General features: G+C 33.4%; 1 protein-coding gene across 5 annotated transcripts; it reads left to right on the forward strand.

Moving 5' to 3' along the window:
• Positions 1–11,560: 11,560 nt before the first annotated feature.
• Positions 11,561–15,866, forward strand: LOC107471109 (oxysterol-binding protein-related protein 4C-like). 5 transcript variants are annotated; one of them, XR_001588565.3, is made up of 6 exons: positions 11,561–12,084; positions 12,583–12,656; positions 12,763–12,865; positions 13,212–13,332; positions 13,474–13,567; positions 15,680–15,866. XR_001588565.3 is itself a non-coding variant. In XM_052255138.1 (6 exons), exons 1-4 carry the CDS (start codon positions 11,886–11,888, stop codon positions 13,248–13,250), a joined length of 477 nt encoding a protein of 158 aa, XP_052111098.1. In that variant the 5' UTR covers positions 11,561–11,885; the 3' UTR covers positions 13,251–13,332; positions 13,474–13,567; positions 15,680–15,866. The 5 variants fall into 5 exon arrangements, 3 of the variants coding, with proteins under 3 accessions (XP_052111098.1, XP_052111100.1, XP_052111099.1); XM_052255138.1 differs by having other exon boundaries at positions 12,521–12,656; XM_052255140.1 differs by having other exon boundaries at positions 12,521–12,656; positions 13,474–13,553.
• Positions 15,867–17,166: the final 1,300 nt, after the last annotated feature.

Consider the following 17,166-nt stretch of genomic DNA (forward strand, 5'->3'; position numbering starts at 1 on the left):
AGGAGGTCAGAGACCATTTTGTCACCTATTAGAGTTTTTAGGGACTATTTTATCGTCCATTAGAGTTGATGGAGCAAATGACCTAAGTGACTGACAGAGTTAATTGTTAGGGACCAATCGAGTAATTAATTTTAGTTGAGAACTAAAGTGTCTGGTCCAAAATTCTTTGAGGACCAAAATGGGTAAATACTAAAAAATTAAGATTGAAATTTTGTTAATATTTCTTTTAAAAAAATACCCTTATCCAAAATTTGAAATTCCAAGTCTACTCTTTGTTAAAACTGGTTACGGTTTCTTCTGATTTTCATTGTATCTCTTCTCATCCTGGAACACAACGTTGGTCCAAACCCTCCTCAAGCCCATGATGCCAGCTTCGCCACCAGGACTAGCTCACCATAGTTGTTGGAGTCGTGGTGATGAAGGTAAGTCACCTTGCATCTTACAATTTAATCACACTGAATACAAACATTGACAAAAGTAAACACTAAAAGCTGCGAAGCTACCACACTGTGGAGCTGGTAACTCCACTCATAAACTACGCTTTGATCTGTGTTCTGCTATTGTTCGTCAATTGTAACACCTTACCACACAAAACCTTACGCTCGAGTTGTAAAGCAGAGGTGACGAGGTATTACGACCTCTAAAATAATATATATATGTGTGTGTGTGTGTGTAGAAAGAATGTAATATACGAGGAGCCTTAAAGGATAGTTAAAGCAAAAACGTCGAATTAAAAGCACAACGCTCAGAAATAACATTTACTTGCATGTGAAGAAAACTAAACCACGCATACATATGTATATAAAAAGAGAGTAGAAGGTCAAGGGTACAACTTAAGCAAGCTCCTAACTGAGCCTGCGATGCTAAAGCTGGCTGGAGAATATATTTATGTACATACATATAGATATCCATAACTCAAAATACACAAAAGTAGCCCTAGTTCTCCATAAACCTCTATGAAGTGTAGCCGTAAGGTATATATACATAAGAAGAGTCTGTACATATATAGATAACAAAATAAAACAAAATGTAAACTCTCGAACACCCACTTCACTGCAGAAAACTCTAGACACCTAGCGAGGTGCCTCTCGACCTGCATCTGAAAATCACAAATATCCGTATGGAATGAGAACCGGAGGTTCTCAGCATGGTAGAGGTACCACACACATAAGATATAAGGTCCTGGGAAAGCTAGAGGCAATCTTAGAACTCTGACATCCAAATTATAAAACTTAAAGATTTAAAATTGAAACCATAAACAGGGTGGTCCTCTAAAGTTCTAAACTTAACCCAAATCGTACTATAACCCTCAAATCCTCCTCCTTTTCTCCAATCCTCTAATTCCGGTGCACAGACAAGCAAAACAGACAAGTCATGCACATACAGAAAGCATATATAACAAGTAGGCAATTAACAATTAACATGAATAAACAATTAAGCAAGCCAAGACAATGCACACTCAAACAAAACATACAACTGCACATGTTGCATGCCTTTCCTATTGGTCGTGAGCTCAGTTGTTGGTTACTTTGCCAGAACCTGACACACTCAGTAGCTAACCCGGATACCATCTCTCGACTATGCATCTCCAGGAGGCATAAAATCAGGGGATTAGTGCCCTACCACCTTCTTCTGGAGGCATACACCAGGGGGAATAAATCGGAGGATTAATGCCCTACTACCTTTCCCTAGTGAGGTCGTGCCATACTGGTCGAGGGATTAGTGCCCTACCACCTTGCAGACAGAGAGAGAAAGAATATGAGGGAATACGTCAAGGGATTAGTGCCCTACCATCTTCATCACATCCCACAAAACACAATCACAATAAATGCGGGAGAATGAATTGAGGGATTAGCGCCTTACCACCTTTCTTACATCTCACAAAACACAATCACAAGGAATGCGGGGAAAAAAGATCCAGGGATTAGCGCCCTACCACCTTCCCCGCATCCAACAAATCAATATCATCATTATGTCCATTTATTCTCAAAATTCATCATCATCATTCCTTTACAATCATTTCTTATAGCCATTGCATCACACATATACCTCATATTTTTGCATTTTTGTACATAATTCATCATTTAAAATCTTACTTCACTCCTAAGTTACCACATCTTCCTAGCTTCATCTCATTACTAGGCATACTATTAAGATCTAGGGCTAAAAGAATGAAAATAGAGGTTTAGAGGTTTGAAATTAAGCTTTAAAACACAAATTTATATTTGCTAAAATAGGGGCCATGCGTACGCGTAGGCGTGCAATTTTCCATGCTCGAGTACGCATTACCTCGTCCGCGTACGTAGGTACCCTGAACAGAATCAAACGTCCGCGTATGAAGCCCCATGCTCGCGTACTCAAGGGTCTTTGTTTGCCTATGATGTGTATGCAGCACATGCCTGCGTACGCATGCATGCCAAACAGAAATGCCCATTCGCATATGGAGGGGTTTGCGTACGCATGCATTGCAGATTAGTAAAAAATGGTTAAGTTTACAGAATTTCAATTTTACATACCGAACTTCTGACGGGCATAACTTTCTCGTTTTAAAACATTTTTCATCCGTTCTTTGAACGGGTGTAAACTTCACGAACCCAATTTTCATATGAAATAAGTTTGAAATACTTTGGGGATCTGGAAGCCGAGTTATGGCTCACTGAAATTTGGCCAAAAATAAGATTTTCTCAAATATACTCTAACCTCTATTTTCAACAATTCACCATTCAAAAACCAACTTTCTATGCTCATAAACACCAAAATATACCATATTACAGAAACACAGCCCCACATCCTACCACAACCAATCATACGTCAATTTTAAACAATCTCATACATGAACTTCTCAATTAAACCAATAAACTCATCAATAGTTCATCACATATATATTCAATCCCATCATCCTCATCATTCATCATTAAAATCATCATGCCTCAATATATTTAATTTTCACCACAAACATCAATTGTCATAATTCATAGTCAACCTAATTCAACAATTTTCATCAAGGATACTAAACATTTAACACAATCATGCATTTCAACCTATCCTAAGGTCATCTAGCCTCAGTTTTCACAAAATATTATATATTATATATGAGAAATCAAAACCATACCTTAGCCGATTTCTCTTCTAAGTCAAAGGCACCACAAGTTGGCACAAAACCTGTCCCCAAGGTTCTCAATCCTCAAGCTAACAGCACCAAAGACTCCACCAAGCATCCAACATTCACAATTTAACTCCAATTCACATATATACACTACCTAGTTCACATTGCCACATCCAAGTATACCAATTATTATTTAAACATAATGAACAAGAAAAAACTACTAGGGTTCAAAGATTCTCACCTTACTCAAGCACTAATATAGCAAGATTAAGCATTTTTCTCAAGCTAGCTTGAGCCTAAACATCACAATTTAACCAAATCTAAACACATAGACTTATTTATTTTTGAAATTAGGGGAGAGTGGCTAAGAAGAGAATACTGAGTTACTTACCAAATTGTTCTATGGGTTTTGTAGAGCTCGTTGCGATGAACGTGTGGCTGCAAACGGTGCGGTGGTCAAAGCTCTGGATCAAAAGTTATGTGAAACTGAATTATTGAGTGAGAATTTGTGTTTTTGGAAGCTCTCTTCTCTCCATGGACATGCTTCAGCGTGTTTTTTGCTGAATGGAGGAAGAAGAATGACTCTTCTTTAAGTTATTGAGCTGATGGGTTGGGCCTTGGGCCTATTATGGGCTCGGTTAGGCCTGTTTAGCCCAATCTTAGGTCAAATTCTTTAAAATTAGTGTCAAAATTCTTGTTTTAATTAGTTCTATCTTATTAAACTATAAAATTCATAATAAATTATTTTATTACCATTTAAATTTAAATTTCTAATATTATTATAAAGGATAAAATTATAAAAATATTTATTAAGCCAAACAAACTTATTTTTTATTTATTTTTAACTCATGAACAAAATTTAAGCTTTCATTTTTTTAGGATAATTTTTTTAACAAAAATCTGTGTGTATATAATGTTATTCATATAAGTGACTAAAAGTGTGATATATAGATATACGAAAATAGGAACTAGAAAATCTAATAGGGAATTTAGCAGTAAATTTTATTTGCTGACGTGTATAGTTAGTTCGAACAGAAATTAGTTAGCATATTCCCTTCATAAGCAATGCCGCCAAAGGCATGCATGTACATGAATGATAGAGAGTTTGGATCTTCCACTCTTATTTTTTGAGCTTCTCCTTCTCACAAGGTGTGAGCTTTTGCCTCATCACCATAGTGCGCTGAGTATGAAAGCTTGCAGAGAAGAGTGATTCTTTCACCACTTGTGAGATTATATTATCAGAGAAGTTCGTGAGTTTGTTCATTATTGATTTTTCTACTAATGGCAACAAATGAGCCAAAAAATATCGTAACGTTTCCATTTGGGACTGTGCAATTCGGAGTAGACGATCGAGATTTGAAAAGGATATTCATTGTTTTCTTAAAAGAAATTATGCTATTAGATCAGATTTAGAGTTGCCGCCAATTAATTTTTTTATAATGGAATGACTAATTGAATGTGAAAAATGAGAAAAATCTATCTTACTATAATTTGAATTCAGAAAAGAGATTAGCATCCTATATCAGCTGCTTTTAGATGGTTAATTTTTTTTGGGTATTTGCTACGGTACGATGATAAATTTATACGTATCGATATGTTTAAAATATGAACAAGTAATAACAAGCCACGTGGAATTTATTTTCCACATCAGCATTTAATTTTCTATTTTAAAATATATATTATATCACCACGTTTACTAATACACCCATTTAATTAAATAAAAATAAAAAAATATTTTTTATCCAATTTTATAAAAAGTCTTAAACATCCTTACTTTATTTGATTAGACAAAAATGCCCTTTTAAATTAATCAAAATTTAGAATTCAATTAATCCTAATTTTATAGTTTCAAATAATTTTAAAAATAAAACAAAAACATATCAAAAAAACAAAAAATCAAAATTGTTCTTTGATCGTTTTTCGTCTTCTCACGTTGCTCTCAATTTCATTCAATCTCCCCCAATCATTCGTGGCCTACCCTCTGAAGCAAAGCAGTGAAAGACCCAAATTAAAACGGTAAAACCCTAGCCCTAGGTTCTTTGCCGCCACCGTCTCCAGGTTCTCAGCGCTTCCGCTTCTTCCTCTTCCCTTGTCTGAAATCCAGGTAGCTCGGCACATCGTCCCCATCCCGCTAGCTTCTCTGTTCGTGTCTTGGAGCAGCTCGTCGTCGGGTCACCGCTTGCCGTCATCTCTGCTCTTGTCGTCATCTCGCCGGTTGCCGTCGTGTCTCTGTCGAAGGTTAGTGTCCCTGCTTTCAATTATTCGCCTCCGCTTCTTCATTTTAATTTTGCTCTAGTTGCTGAATGCTCGATTTTTCTTCTTCCTTTTAATTTCTAAAATTTTTGTTCAAATGTTCTTGCAATGTTTGTTGCTGTGTTGTAATTGTTGGGTTATTGAATGATTATTTAATCTTCATCATATCATCATCAACAATGTCACTTCTTATTTCTTAATAAGCTCTTTAAAAGATGTGTTTTCGCCACTCCTGGGTGATTTTCCCCACCTCTCTCACCTTTTACTTACTGATTCTGTTCTTGAAATACCAATTTCAGTGATCAAGGTTCTTCATCTGCCTTATTCCAATGGAAACAAGTAACACTAGAAATTATTTTAAGAGTGTTGCTAATTGATTTCCTTGTATTTTAATGGAATTTGCATGACACGAATATTATGTAATCTTGACTTTCGAAGGCTGTGCTAGTGATCTTTCGATTGCATTCTCATTTTTTCACGTTTATTCTAAATTTGAGTCGTGGTGATTTTAGAGTTTAAAAAATTTGCAAATAGGCTTTAACCACGGAAGTGACAAAACAAAATTGAATTATCACAAAATTTCTCCTACAAAATTTGAATGCAGTATATTTAATCTATGTTTTTAGGGAACAACTAAGTTTTCTTGACCATTTTGTTGTTTGGAAATGAATTATAAGTGAGGATTCTTCAATTTAAAGTGAGTTAAACTACTTGGTATATCGTTTTGGTGTTTACAACATGGACACCGAATTCAATGTACATATAATTCAAGATAAAGGTAGAGACCCAGTGAACATAAAAAACAAGAAGAATATACAGCTTTTACTCTCTTAATAATGTTTGCACTCATTTAAAGTAGTTGCAGTTTGCCAATTTGCATGTTTAACTTGAGGGTTTTGTGGGTTAGGATGAAGTGGTAGCTTAATTTATCCTGTCTTTCCAGTCTGTAGAGTAAATTAGTTAGGGATAATTAAGCAAATTTTTTATATGAAAAATATATTGACTTTAGATTGTTTTAATCCAACAGCATAAGTGAATTTTAGAAATTAAAGGAGAGTGAGAGCAAGACTTTCAAAAAGTCTTACTCGACTCTAATTTGTCATGTTGGTTTTTTTTAATTTTGTATCGCATTTGTTTAAAAATTCTAATTTATGTTCAGACTGAAGAGATCACTGTAACTCAAGAAACATTGAAAGAAAAGACCAACACACCGGGAATAGTAGTGTCGAAAGTTGCAGGTGCAGCCACAACCAAAATACCAGGATTGCCGCAATATTCCATGCATCATTATCTAGTGGTCCATCCTTATCGACCTTATGGTGGAGTCTTCCCCATTCTATTTCATCCTATTCAAAATGGCACATCGTACTTTAACCTTTATCCTTCGACTGCCGGAATTACATCATATCCTCAATTTTTCCATGTCTCGCCTTATTCTAGTGGACCCTGTAACACCCTAATTAGCCTTATAATCTAGAGCCCGATGAAGGATATAACTCAAAATAGGATTTAAAAAAATGCAAAATGTGCTAACGAAGCCACTAGCTTAAGGAACAAGAAACAGATAAAATATAACAAAAGATAAGTAAATAATATCATAGGAAACTAGTCATGACTCGCGGAGTTTAAGCCGGCTAGCCAAATACAGGTATACAGAACCATATAGTGAAAACAGCTTATACAAGTATTTGTTCTCTCATATACATGCCTCTAGGCAAAACAAAATACAAAAAGAGAGATGTATAAACAAAATGAACCAAAAAGACTCCAAAAGAAACCAAGATCATCCGCTTCTGTCACCATCCAAAGCAACTCACCGAGGTGGATTGCGACCTGCATCTGAAAAATACAACAAAAATATGGTATAAAAACCGGAGGTTCTCAGTATGGTAACAGTGCCCAGTGATGTAGGATATAAGACTCCGGGGCGCCAAAGGCAATCCTAAGCTCCATATCCATCACAAGATTTCAAACTTAAGCATTCTAAAACAGAAAAGCATAATATACCAACTTTGACTTAAATAAACCAGGTAATCTATCTTAGGGGATTTCTACTCGAACCAAACACCGCTGTCCCACAGCCTTCACCAACCGATCCTCCATGCGATCCTATTGCCACCGCCTTCCGAACCTCCTCAATCCCAGTAGAAAACACAAGTAATATACAATGCAAGTAAAGCACAAGTAGAAGCATATAAGGCAATTAATTCAGATAGCAAGTAAGCATGTTATTCAATTAGGCAAGCCATTACAAGTAAACAAAGCATACAAACAGATAGAAAATGCATATGATGAATGCCTGTCCTACTGGCTGTGATATTACATTGTCGGTTCAACTGCCAACCCGACACATCTCCATGGAGACGTCACCCTTCGGAATCATTATATGGGAACCCTGAGATATAGTGCTCGGATCACTATCCAGGTACCGGTGCCTGTACGCCCTATTGATCCAAAGGGATGCAAGCGGGATACTCTTGCCACAAACCTCACATCTAAGCGCAAGCGGGACAAACCACCGCCCTTATGCCGCCGCCGCTACCTCGATCAATTGGATCATCCTAGAATTGTGCGCCTATATTTCACATTTCAAGACACGTTTTCTCTGTGTGAGTATTCTTGGATGCTTTTTCTCTTTGTACTTGCTTTTGCACTCTCTTACTCCTCTCTGTGATTTCTTCTCTACTTTCTTCTCCTCAAGTTTGCCAGGGTGGCCTATTTGCTATTTGACATTTTATCTCCTTTTTTTTGCTCTGTTCCTTTTTCATTCGAGAAGACATGGCACTTGAAACCTGTGAAGGTGGAGAACTTTTTGATCAAATAAACAGGATAAGCTAACATAAAACTTGAAGGCATGTGTTCAATGTGCGGCAGTATATATCTTGTTTGGAAAGAAAATTAAAAAAATTTCCATGGCACCTGCTGAAGGTGTGTTGGTCCCATAGGACAGAAATTTTATTCCAATGTTAGGTATTGATGCAAAAACAATTAAACCATGACTTGCGCTTTGATTTTATTATGCTCTTTATAGTTTTCCATTGAGAGAAAAATTTTCCTTGGGGTTCCCATGATTCAAGATAAATAAATATGATATCAAACTAATTTAGATGTCTCATATTAAACTAATTTTTTGCCTTAAGCTTCCATTCTACTTATTTGAATGGATTGACTAACTGCCATAGTAAATTTATTCATAAAGTATTATTCTAACCCTAGCTAACCATAATTTACAGTATGAAAGTATGAATATGAGATGTAATATCTACATATTGAAAACTAATGACCTTGTGCCCTTTAACAAGATTCCTTTATTATAACAAGATCGTTTGGCCAAATTTTCACAAAATTCATTACTTATACCTGAACATAAAAATCAACTCTAATTCTAAAACGAGATATCAGATAGCAAATTTACCTGATTGGAAAAGAAACTAGGATTCACGCTATTTTACAGAGAAGGATGCTCTTCAGTTGCAACCAGCCTTTCTGAAGATGGATTACCAATTATCGAATTAATATTGGTTTTCACCTGCAAACGAAGAGAGCCTGACATGTTATGATCACTAGGTAGGACAAAGACATGAAGAATTAATAGAACTATACAACAAACTTTCAATAAAAGAAAGCCATATTTGAATGAACGCTTGTGAAAGCATAATTTTGAATGAACCTTAAAAAATGTAGATTTGATATTCAACTATACCATTGTTCTTCCAGCATGCATGCTATAAGGGATCCAAGGGAACTGGAGTTGCCCCCTGCACTACAAGAAAAAGTAATATTTGTAACAAAAAAAAATTGTTACAAAAAATTAAAATTTTAAAACAAAAGGATTTTGTAACAAAAAAAGGGACCATTGCAGTATGTCCCGTTACAAAAAAATTTTGTAACAAAAAATGGAACTGTTACAATTCAAAGTAATATTTTGTAATAAATTTTTCTGAAACAAAAAACTAAAAGTCATTACAAAATTGATAACAAATTTTGATCTTCAAAATATTTTTCGTAACAATTTAAACTTTTGTGTCATAATATTTTGTTACAAAATACTACTTACTTTTGTAACATTTTTTATTCTTAGTTACAAAAATAGAAAATTCATTTTAAAATATTTAATTAAATAATTGATATATCAATTAATTTTCTAAACACGCTAACTTAACATTTATATAATATATAATCATATAGATAATTAGAATATCTTACATGTCATTAAGATTCTTTTATAATAAAATAAGTTCTACAAATTCAACTAAACACAACTTTTTCCTAACATAAAATTGTATCATATCGGATTTATAATTCTTGACTCTTCTAGCATATTTCAGTCAATATAAAATCTAGTATGTTGGCATCAATTTTGTACCCCTGTAAATATGAGTAATGAAAACCAAAATTAAAAAACCATATATAACACTATCTTCATCAGAGTAAAAATAAAATTAAAACTTACAAGTTAAAATTAACTAATTCTTTAAGAATCTATTTTCAAAGTTTAAAACTAGCCAATCAAGAATGCAAATTATCAAAAATTGACAATTCAATATATAAACTCGGCCTAATTAATCATAATTCAATTCATTAAATTTACATAAGTATCAGTAGTCTAAAAATCACTACAAAAAGTCACACTATCTTAAACTTTCTTGACAGCTAAGCCACACTAATCTCTTTTACCACCTAATTTACTTTTATATGATTTTTTTAAAAAACCGCCTACTGATTTAGTACACTTCAAAAAAACAATAAGCAGTAACCAATTTAAAAAAATCATATAAAATACATCTTTTGTTGGATTCTCCTAAATTTTGGTGTGATTGAACTAGAACTATCCATCTTTCACCCAGTTTAAGTTTCAGAAAATTTTCACTTCTCTAAAAAAAGTTATGCTTCTTGAAATATGGTTTTGTTTTAAGGAAAGGATGCTGTCACAGCAGTGAACAGCCCTGCTTCCAGAAAGCACAACTTTCTCTACAAAACTTGAATTATCCTGAAATTTGGACATAAAATACTAGACATCCTAATATTTCACCCCTTTTTGGTTTCACCTCCAAAGAATTTCAGAGTATTGAGATATGTGGTTTTGAAGTTGTTGTTCCAGAATTCGGACAACAATATTTCTGCAAAAAATGACCATTTTCTAAAAATTATATCTTCCAAACCACACATCCAAAAATTCTGAAATTTTAGAGAAACAATCTAGACATATCAAAGTTTTATAGAAAAATAATCTCATCCATTTTGAGTGGCTAGATTGCTCCCATTTTTGTTCACAAAGTGCTGTTCGAAACTGCATAATTTTGCAACATGTAACCTTGGGTTTTGAGAGGTCAAAAATTGATTCCTAACTTTTCATTCACTCTAACCTTTCATTCTAACTTTTTTTATCTATTGTGACTTGTTAAAAAGATTAAATTAGCCCCAAGTGCTCAGGATTAATAAATCATCATTTTTGGTCAATTTTCACATTTAAGCATACTCATATGAAATCAACAATTTATGCATTACTCAACACAATCCAGCCACAAATCACTCAAACAATTCACATATATTATCATTAATTTACTGCATCATATATAACAAATAGTCTAATATCATCTCAAATAATCATTAGCATGTATCATCAATTAATTCAATCATGAAACTTGGCTTTTAGCCTTTCAACAAATTCTGCACTCTAACAAACAAAATTTTTAGCATCATCATCATTTAATAAATCAAACACAGCATCATTCAATCAGTTTAAACAGCTTTTGATTTCTTAGCCCCTTTTCTAGCTAGTTTTATTTCTTAACTTTCATCATTCTCAAAGGTCATCATGCAGGGGTATTTATTTGCACACAAAAAAGTATAAATAGAAATTAACCAAACCAAAATAGTAGTAATAACACAAAACACAACAAGAAAAATACTCATAGCCACACTTTTTTTAAGCTACATTTGAAAAATGTAGCCTATTCTACGCTTTTCTCCGTGTTGTCTTTTTATAAAAGAAAAAGATATACATTTGTGGCATCATTTAAAAGGTATAGCCTTAGGTATTATAAAAATCACTTATAAAGCGTAGCTGTAAGTTAACATATATGGGTTCACTTTTAATATTAAAAAGAACACTTTTAGAGGATAGCCTACTTATAAAATTTTAGATACATTTTAAAAGTGATGGTTAATGTATCTAGAGTCAAAAACTTGACACTTCAGAATTGTTTTCCTCTTAACATCTTCTTCCCATAAGCACGCACACTCAAATCACACACTTTAGTAAAATTTTTACCCATTACCTCCAAAGCTCGTCATCACTCACCTCCAAAGCACGAAAAAAAACCCTTTCAGAGAAGATCGAAAACCCTCACCATATCACGAAGATAAAAAACCATATGTATGTAGGGCGAAATGCTTTAGTGAATTTTTTCCCTCTTCCCCCAAAGCACATATCACCCAGTGAATTTTTCCCCCTCTTCTCCCTTTCTCCCGCTATCATCATTTCGCAAAAAGCTAAGAGTTCATAGCTCTGCTACTCCATCACATGGCTCTTCTCCTTGCACCATATCTTCACACGGCTCTGCTACGCCGCCGCAGCTCTGCTACTTCGAATGACGCCGCAGCTCTCTTACGTCGCACCACCTCCTCGCCGTGCTCTTCTGCTTTGCTCCGCGTCTCCTTTGCTAATCATGCCACCTCTGCTCCGTCTATCTCTGCTCGATTCGCTCTCTCATCCACGATAGGTAGGCTTTTAATTTTTTTTCCTGATTTAGGCAATTAGGGTTCCTAATTCCCACTAGCCTGTGTTAAATTTAATTAGGGTTCCTATATCACAATTTCATTTTTAATTAGGATTTTTCTATGTATGGTTCAATTTCTTTCGTACTGTCTGTGTTAGAAGCTTTTTCGTGTCACATTTGAGCATTGCTTGTTATTATTAGTGTTGAATTTTAGTTTTGTTCTTTATTCAATTTGTGATGAATTGGGAGTTTTAGCTTTCTTGTGTCATACCTACTGGATATGACCCTTGTTAATATGCTTTGTTGTAAGATCATAAAGCTAAGGGTGTTCGAAACTGATTCAAATGGAGACAAGAATATTATCAGCTTTTATTTAGAATAATTCCAGTTCCTGCTGTTGATTGGATTGGCAAAATTAATATAAAATCAATAGAGACAGGACTTGAGGCTAATTTTTCTTACAAATCAACTCATTCTTTTCTTGGATTTGGTGGAAATCAGAAAGTGGTCAAAGGGAAAATCCTTAATTCATCAACTTTGAATGTTCTGTATGAAGTTGATGGTCATTGGGATAGGTATTATATTGTCTTTAAAATTTTTCACTTATCGATTGATTCTTAAACAATTAATTTTATTCTATGTTAGATTTATGCTAATTTCATAACCATTTTGATGGGGCAGAACAATAAAAGTGAAGGATACAAATAACAGAAAAGCGAGAGTGATATATGATGCAAAAGAAGTTATTAATGGGCTGCAAGCACCAATTGTTAAGGATGCAGAGGTAACATATATAAGACTATTCTCTATGATAACATAGCATGTTATTTGTCTCGTAAGATTCACATTGTGTAGTCAACACCTGAAAATGAGTTTTATAAGATCTTATACTTTTTTATCATACGAGCTAGTAGCTTTGTGTTGCAATCTGGTATAATTGTGAATGCAGTAGCTCAACCAAGTTGCTTTCTAACTATTGGCAGTTTCTGCTGAGTTGTTTTGCTGGTTTTGGCACTTATTTTGCCTTGAGATAATTGGAAATACTTAGCTTTCTTGTTAAGTTTCTGTATTCTGTCAATTATGAAAGCAAATGATAATCTTAGCTTTCCATTCTGTCAATTATTCATCAGGATAGTACTTTTGGCATCCAAGAAGCAGAAAACCTCTAGTGAAAAGTCAAATACTAAGGGAAAGGCTGCAAGCAAAAAAAACAAACAGAGAAGCCGTCAAAAGCTTCAATGAAGGATCAAGGTGAATTGATTGTATTTTTCCCAATATCATTTCTAAAGTGAATTCTTTTACTTTTCTTGTACTGCTGTAGAACTTAGTTAAATCCATAGATAATGCGGGATTACATGATTTATTTTAAAAGTTTGGAAATATCTTGTCCAGCTTTGGGAATTGCTTTGGTGCTTCAAATTGGTTTAGAGGGAGTGATGATAGTGATACTGCTGAGAAGCCACGAGAACGGGGTAATAGAATTGAGGTTGTGACTAATTGAATGATGTTGTGTTTGATTTATTGAATGATGATGATGCTGAAAATTATGTTTGTTAGAGTGCAGAATTTGTTGAAAGGCTAAAAACCAAGTTTCATGATTGAATTAATTGATGATACATGCTAATGATTATTTGAGATGATGTTGGTCTATTTGTTATATATGATGCAGTAAATTGATGATAATATATGTGAATTGTTTGAGTGATTTGTGGCTGGATTGCTATGTTGAGTAATGCAGAAATTGTTGATTTCATATGAGTATGCTTAAATGTGAAAAGTGACAAAAAATGGTGATTTATTAATCCTGAGCACTTGGGGTTGATTTAATCTTTTCAACAAGTTACAATAGGTAAAAGAAAGTTAGAATACAAGGTTAGAGTGAGTGAAAAGCTAGGAATCAATTTTTGACCTCTCAAAACCCGAGGTTACATGTGCAGAATTATGCAGTTTCGGGCTGCAATTTGTGAACAAAATTGGGAGCAATCTAGCCACTCAAAATGAGTAAAATTATTTTTCTATAAAACCTTGAGATGTCTAGATTATTCCCCTAAAATTTCAGAATTTTTCGATATGTGGTTTGGGAGATATGATTTTTAGAAAATGGTCATTTTCTGCAGAAACAATGTTGTATGAATTCTGGAACAGCAACTTCAAAACCACATATCTCAATACTTTGAAACTCTTTGGAGGTGAAACTAAAGAGGAATGAAATATTAGGATGTCTAGTATTTCATATCCAAATTTCAGGACATTTGAATTTTATAGAGAAAGTTGTGTCTTCTGGAAGCAGGGCTGTTCACTGCTGCGACAGCACCCTTTCCTTAAAACAAAACCATATTTTGAGAGACATAACTTTTTCTAGAGAAGTGAAAATACTCTGGGACTTGAACTGGGTGAAAGATGGGTAAGTCTGGTTCAACCACACCAAACTTTAGGATAATCCAACCAAAGATGGATTTTATATGATTTTTCTAAGTTGGTTACTGCTTGCTGTTTTTCTGAAGTATACTAAATCAATAGCCGGTTTTTAAAAAATCATATAAATTTAAATTCTTATAATGCAGTTGCAAAACCAAAACCAAAGTACACTTTAGGATTCCTATTTAAAATAAATAATAATATATTAGGATTTCTTTTGCCCCCCTTTTTTTATATGTATAATATATTAGGTATATGTATAATATGTTATACCTCTTATATTTGCATATGGTTAAGTTAATTGCTATGGCTGAAAATCATATGTTGTTGGTTTTATTGACACTTGAAGTAGTATTGTTATGGCTGAAAATTGTTTGTGCAATTCTGGTTGTTATAATTCTAGTTTTGTGCACTTTTGTTTACTAGAATTCATGTTTTTTTGCACTTTTGAATTTGTGCCTGGATTTGTGCATCTGTTTATCTTTGTCTATTGCCCATTTATCTTTGTCTGCATTTGCTTTGGATTTTTCCTTGTTCTCTTTTGTTGTTTTCTGCATCATTTGTAGCTTCAGTTTGACTCTTTTATTTGATTTGGGCCTGGAACTGTATTGTTCTTCTCCTGCTGCAGTTTATTTTCTTTTCTATTTTTGTTGGAAGCCTCTTCTTCTAGTCATGTCTGAATTGTTCTATTTTTGTATCTTCAGGTTCGCTAGCTTCTCCAATAGTTTTTTTCTAGCTATTCCCATTCTTTGCATCTTGCATATGCCCTTCTTTGGTTTTTCCTTTTTCTCTGTCATCTCCATCCTCTCCATTTGCTACTTTTACCCCTATTATTTTAGCCCTGATTGAAGGTCCCTATTCTTTAGATTTTCATTGGGTTCCATCTTCTTTTTCCTCTGCTTCCTCGCAAGACCCTTTATCATACCCTATCATCCTACAAAAATAGCATATTGTTGGGAGCTTCTCATACTTGAAGTCATATAAAGATTATTAGAGTTGTGCTAACTGAAGCAGCACCAAGAATTGTGCTAACTTTATTTTTTAAGTTGACATAGTTTTGATAATTTATACAACTATTTTCAGTTTGGTTTCTAATTATTTCAGTTTAATTTTTTAATTTTTATAATTGCGAATGTCATTATAAATATTTTTTTAATTACTTTTCTATATAATTATGCAGGATAATATTGAAGATGATAATGAAGATTAAGCTGTTTGTCATTGTGGTTTATGGGTTAAGATGGAGTAATGTTGAGAATGGATACATGTATGGTAGATCAATTACTTTTATTAGAAGATACTTATATAGAATATAATATTTTAGTTTTTCGTAGAGTATCAGTTGTAAATTCTAAGTGGTCTCATGCCTATTTATAATGCTTGTGAATCTTTAGAATGTATTTACTATGCTTTGCTAGAATATTTTTTAATTTAGTATAATTGTGTATTTATTTTTATTTTATAATATTTAACTCATTTAATTAAAAATATAGAATTATATATGTAATCATATGTACAAAAAATTATTAGAATATATATATATAATTAAAACAAAAAACAATGAGAAACTTAAGGCTACACTTATATAGAGTAGCTATGGTTATACAGAAAATTAAAACAAAAAAACCATGAGGGACCTAAGGCTACACTTATACATAGTAGCTATGGTATACAATGTGGCTATGCTTTACAGGTGATGCAGTAGCACTGAAAAGCGTAGCCTATTCTGGTAAAAATGGAAGCCGAAAAGCGTAGCATTTGGTCTTGTATAGCATCACTTGAAAAACGCACTCTATTCCCAAACGCCAAAAGCGTAGTCTTTGATGCAGAAAAGCGTAGCCTTTGAGAATAGGTAACGGCCGAATAGGAATCACTCCAAAAAGCGTAGCCGTAGTCCAGAAAGCATAACCGTAGCCTAAAGCATCATTTTTTTTTCACTTTTGGCTACACTTTTAAAGTGTACCTGAATGAGTATTTTTTTTTGTAGTGAAATGAGTTGAAATACTAAAATATATATGATCATCAAACTATTCCAAAACAATAAAATAGATTTGAAACTCATTAGAATTTAGATTTAAAACAACAAAAGTAGCTTGAATAGCAATCACTAATTAAAAATTTCTTAGCCAATATCATTTGGTGTGAAAAGATTAGATTCTACTACCATATGAAGAAGCCATAAAACCATTAGCAGGGTACTTTTAAAATCAGATAACAACTTTTATATAACTATAATTAACAAAAAGAATGCTACTTACAATTATGTTTCTCTTGCAGTTTGTTGCTTGTTTAATAATGTATACATATTTTTGCATGACTTCAAAAATAGAACAATAAAAAAATTATACTATATTATCTAAATTATATTCCATTCATTGAGTCAAGCACATAATTACAGAATCCTAATGAAGTTCCAATCTCTTAATCTTCAATTCTTTAACATAAAAGCAAATAAGCACACACACAAATAAGCATTCAGCCATAAACCAAAGAAATTCACAAACACCTCATAATCTATTCAATTAATCCATCATCCAAAACATCTAAAAATGCTATCATGAAAAAGTAACTACATGACAATAAGCATTCCAAAAATGTTATCATGTTTATTTGAGCTAACATCAGTAGATTATCAACTAACAATACAGTTAATAATACTTAAATAAA

Source organism: Arachis duranensis, chromosome 10 (assembly GCF_000817695.3).
Source record: "Arachis duranensis cultivar V14167 chromosome 10, aradu.V14167.gnm2.J7QH, whole genome shotgun sequence".
NCBI lineage: Eukaryota > Viridiplantae > Streptophyta > Magnoliopsida > Fabales > Fabaceae > Arachis > Arachis duranensis.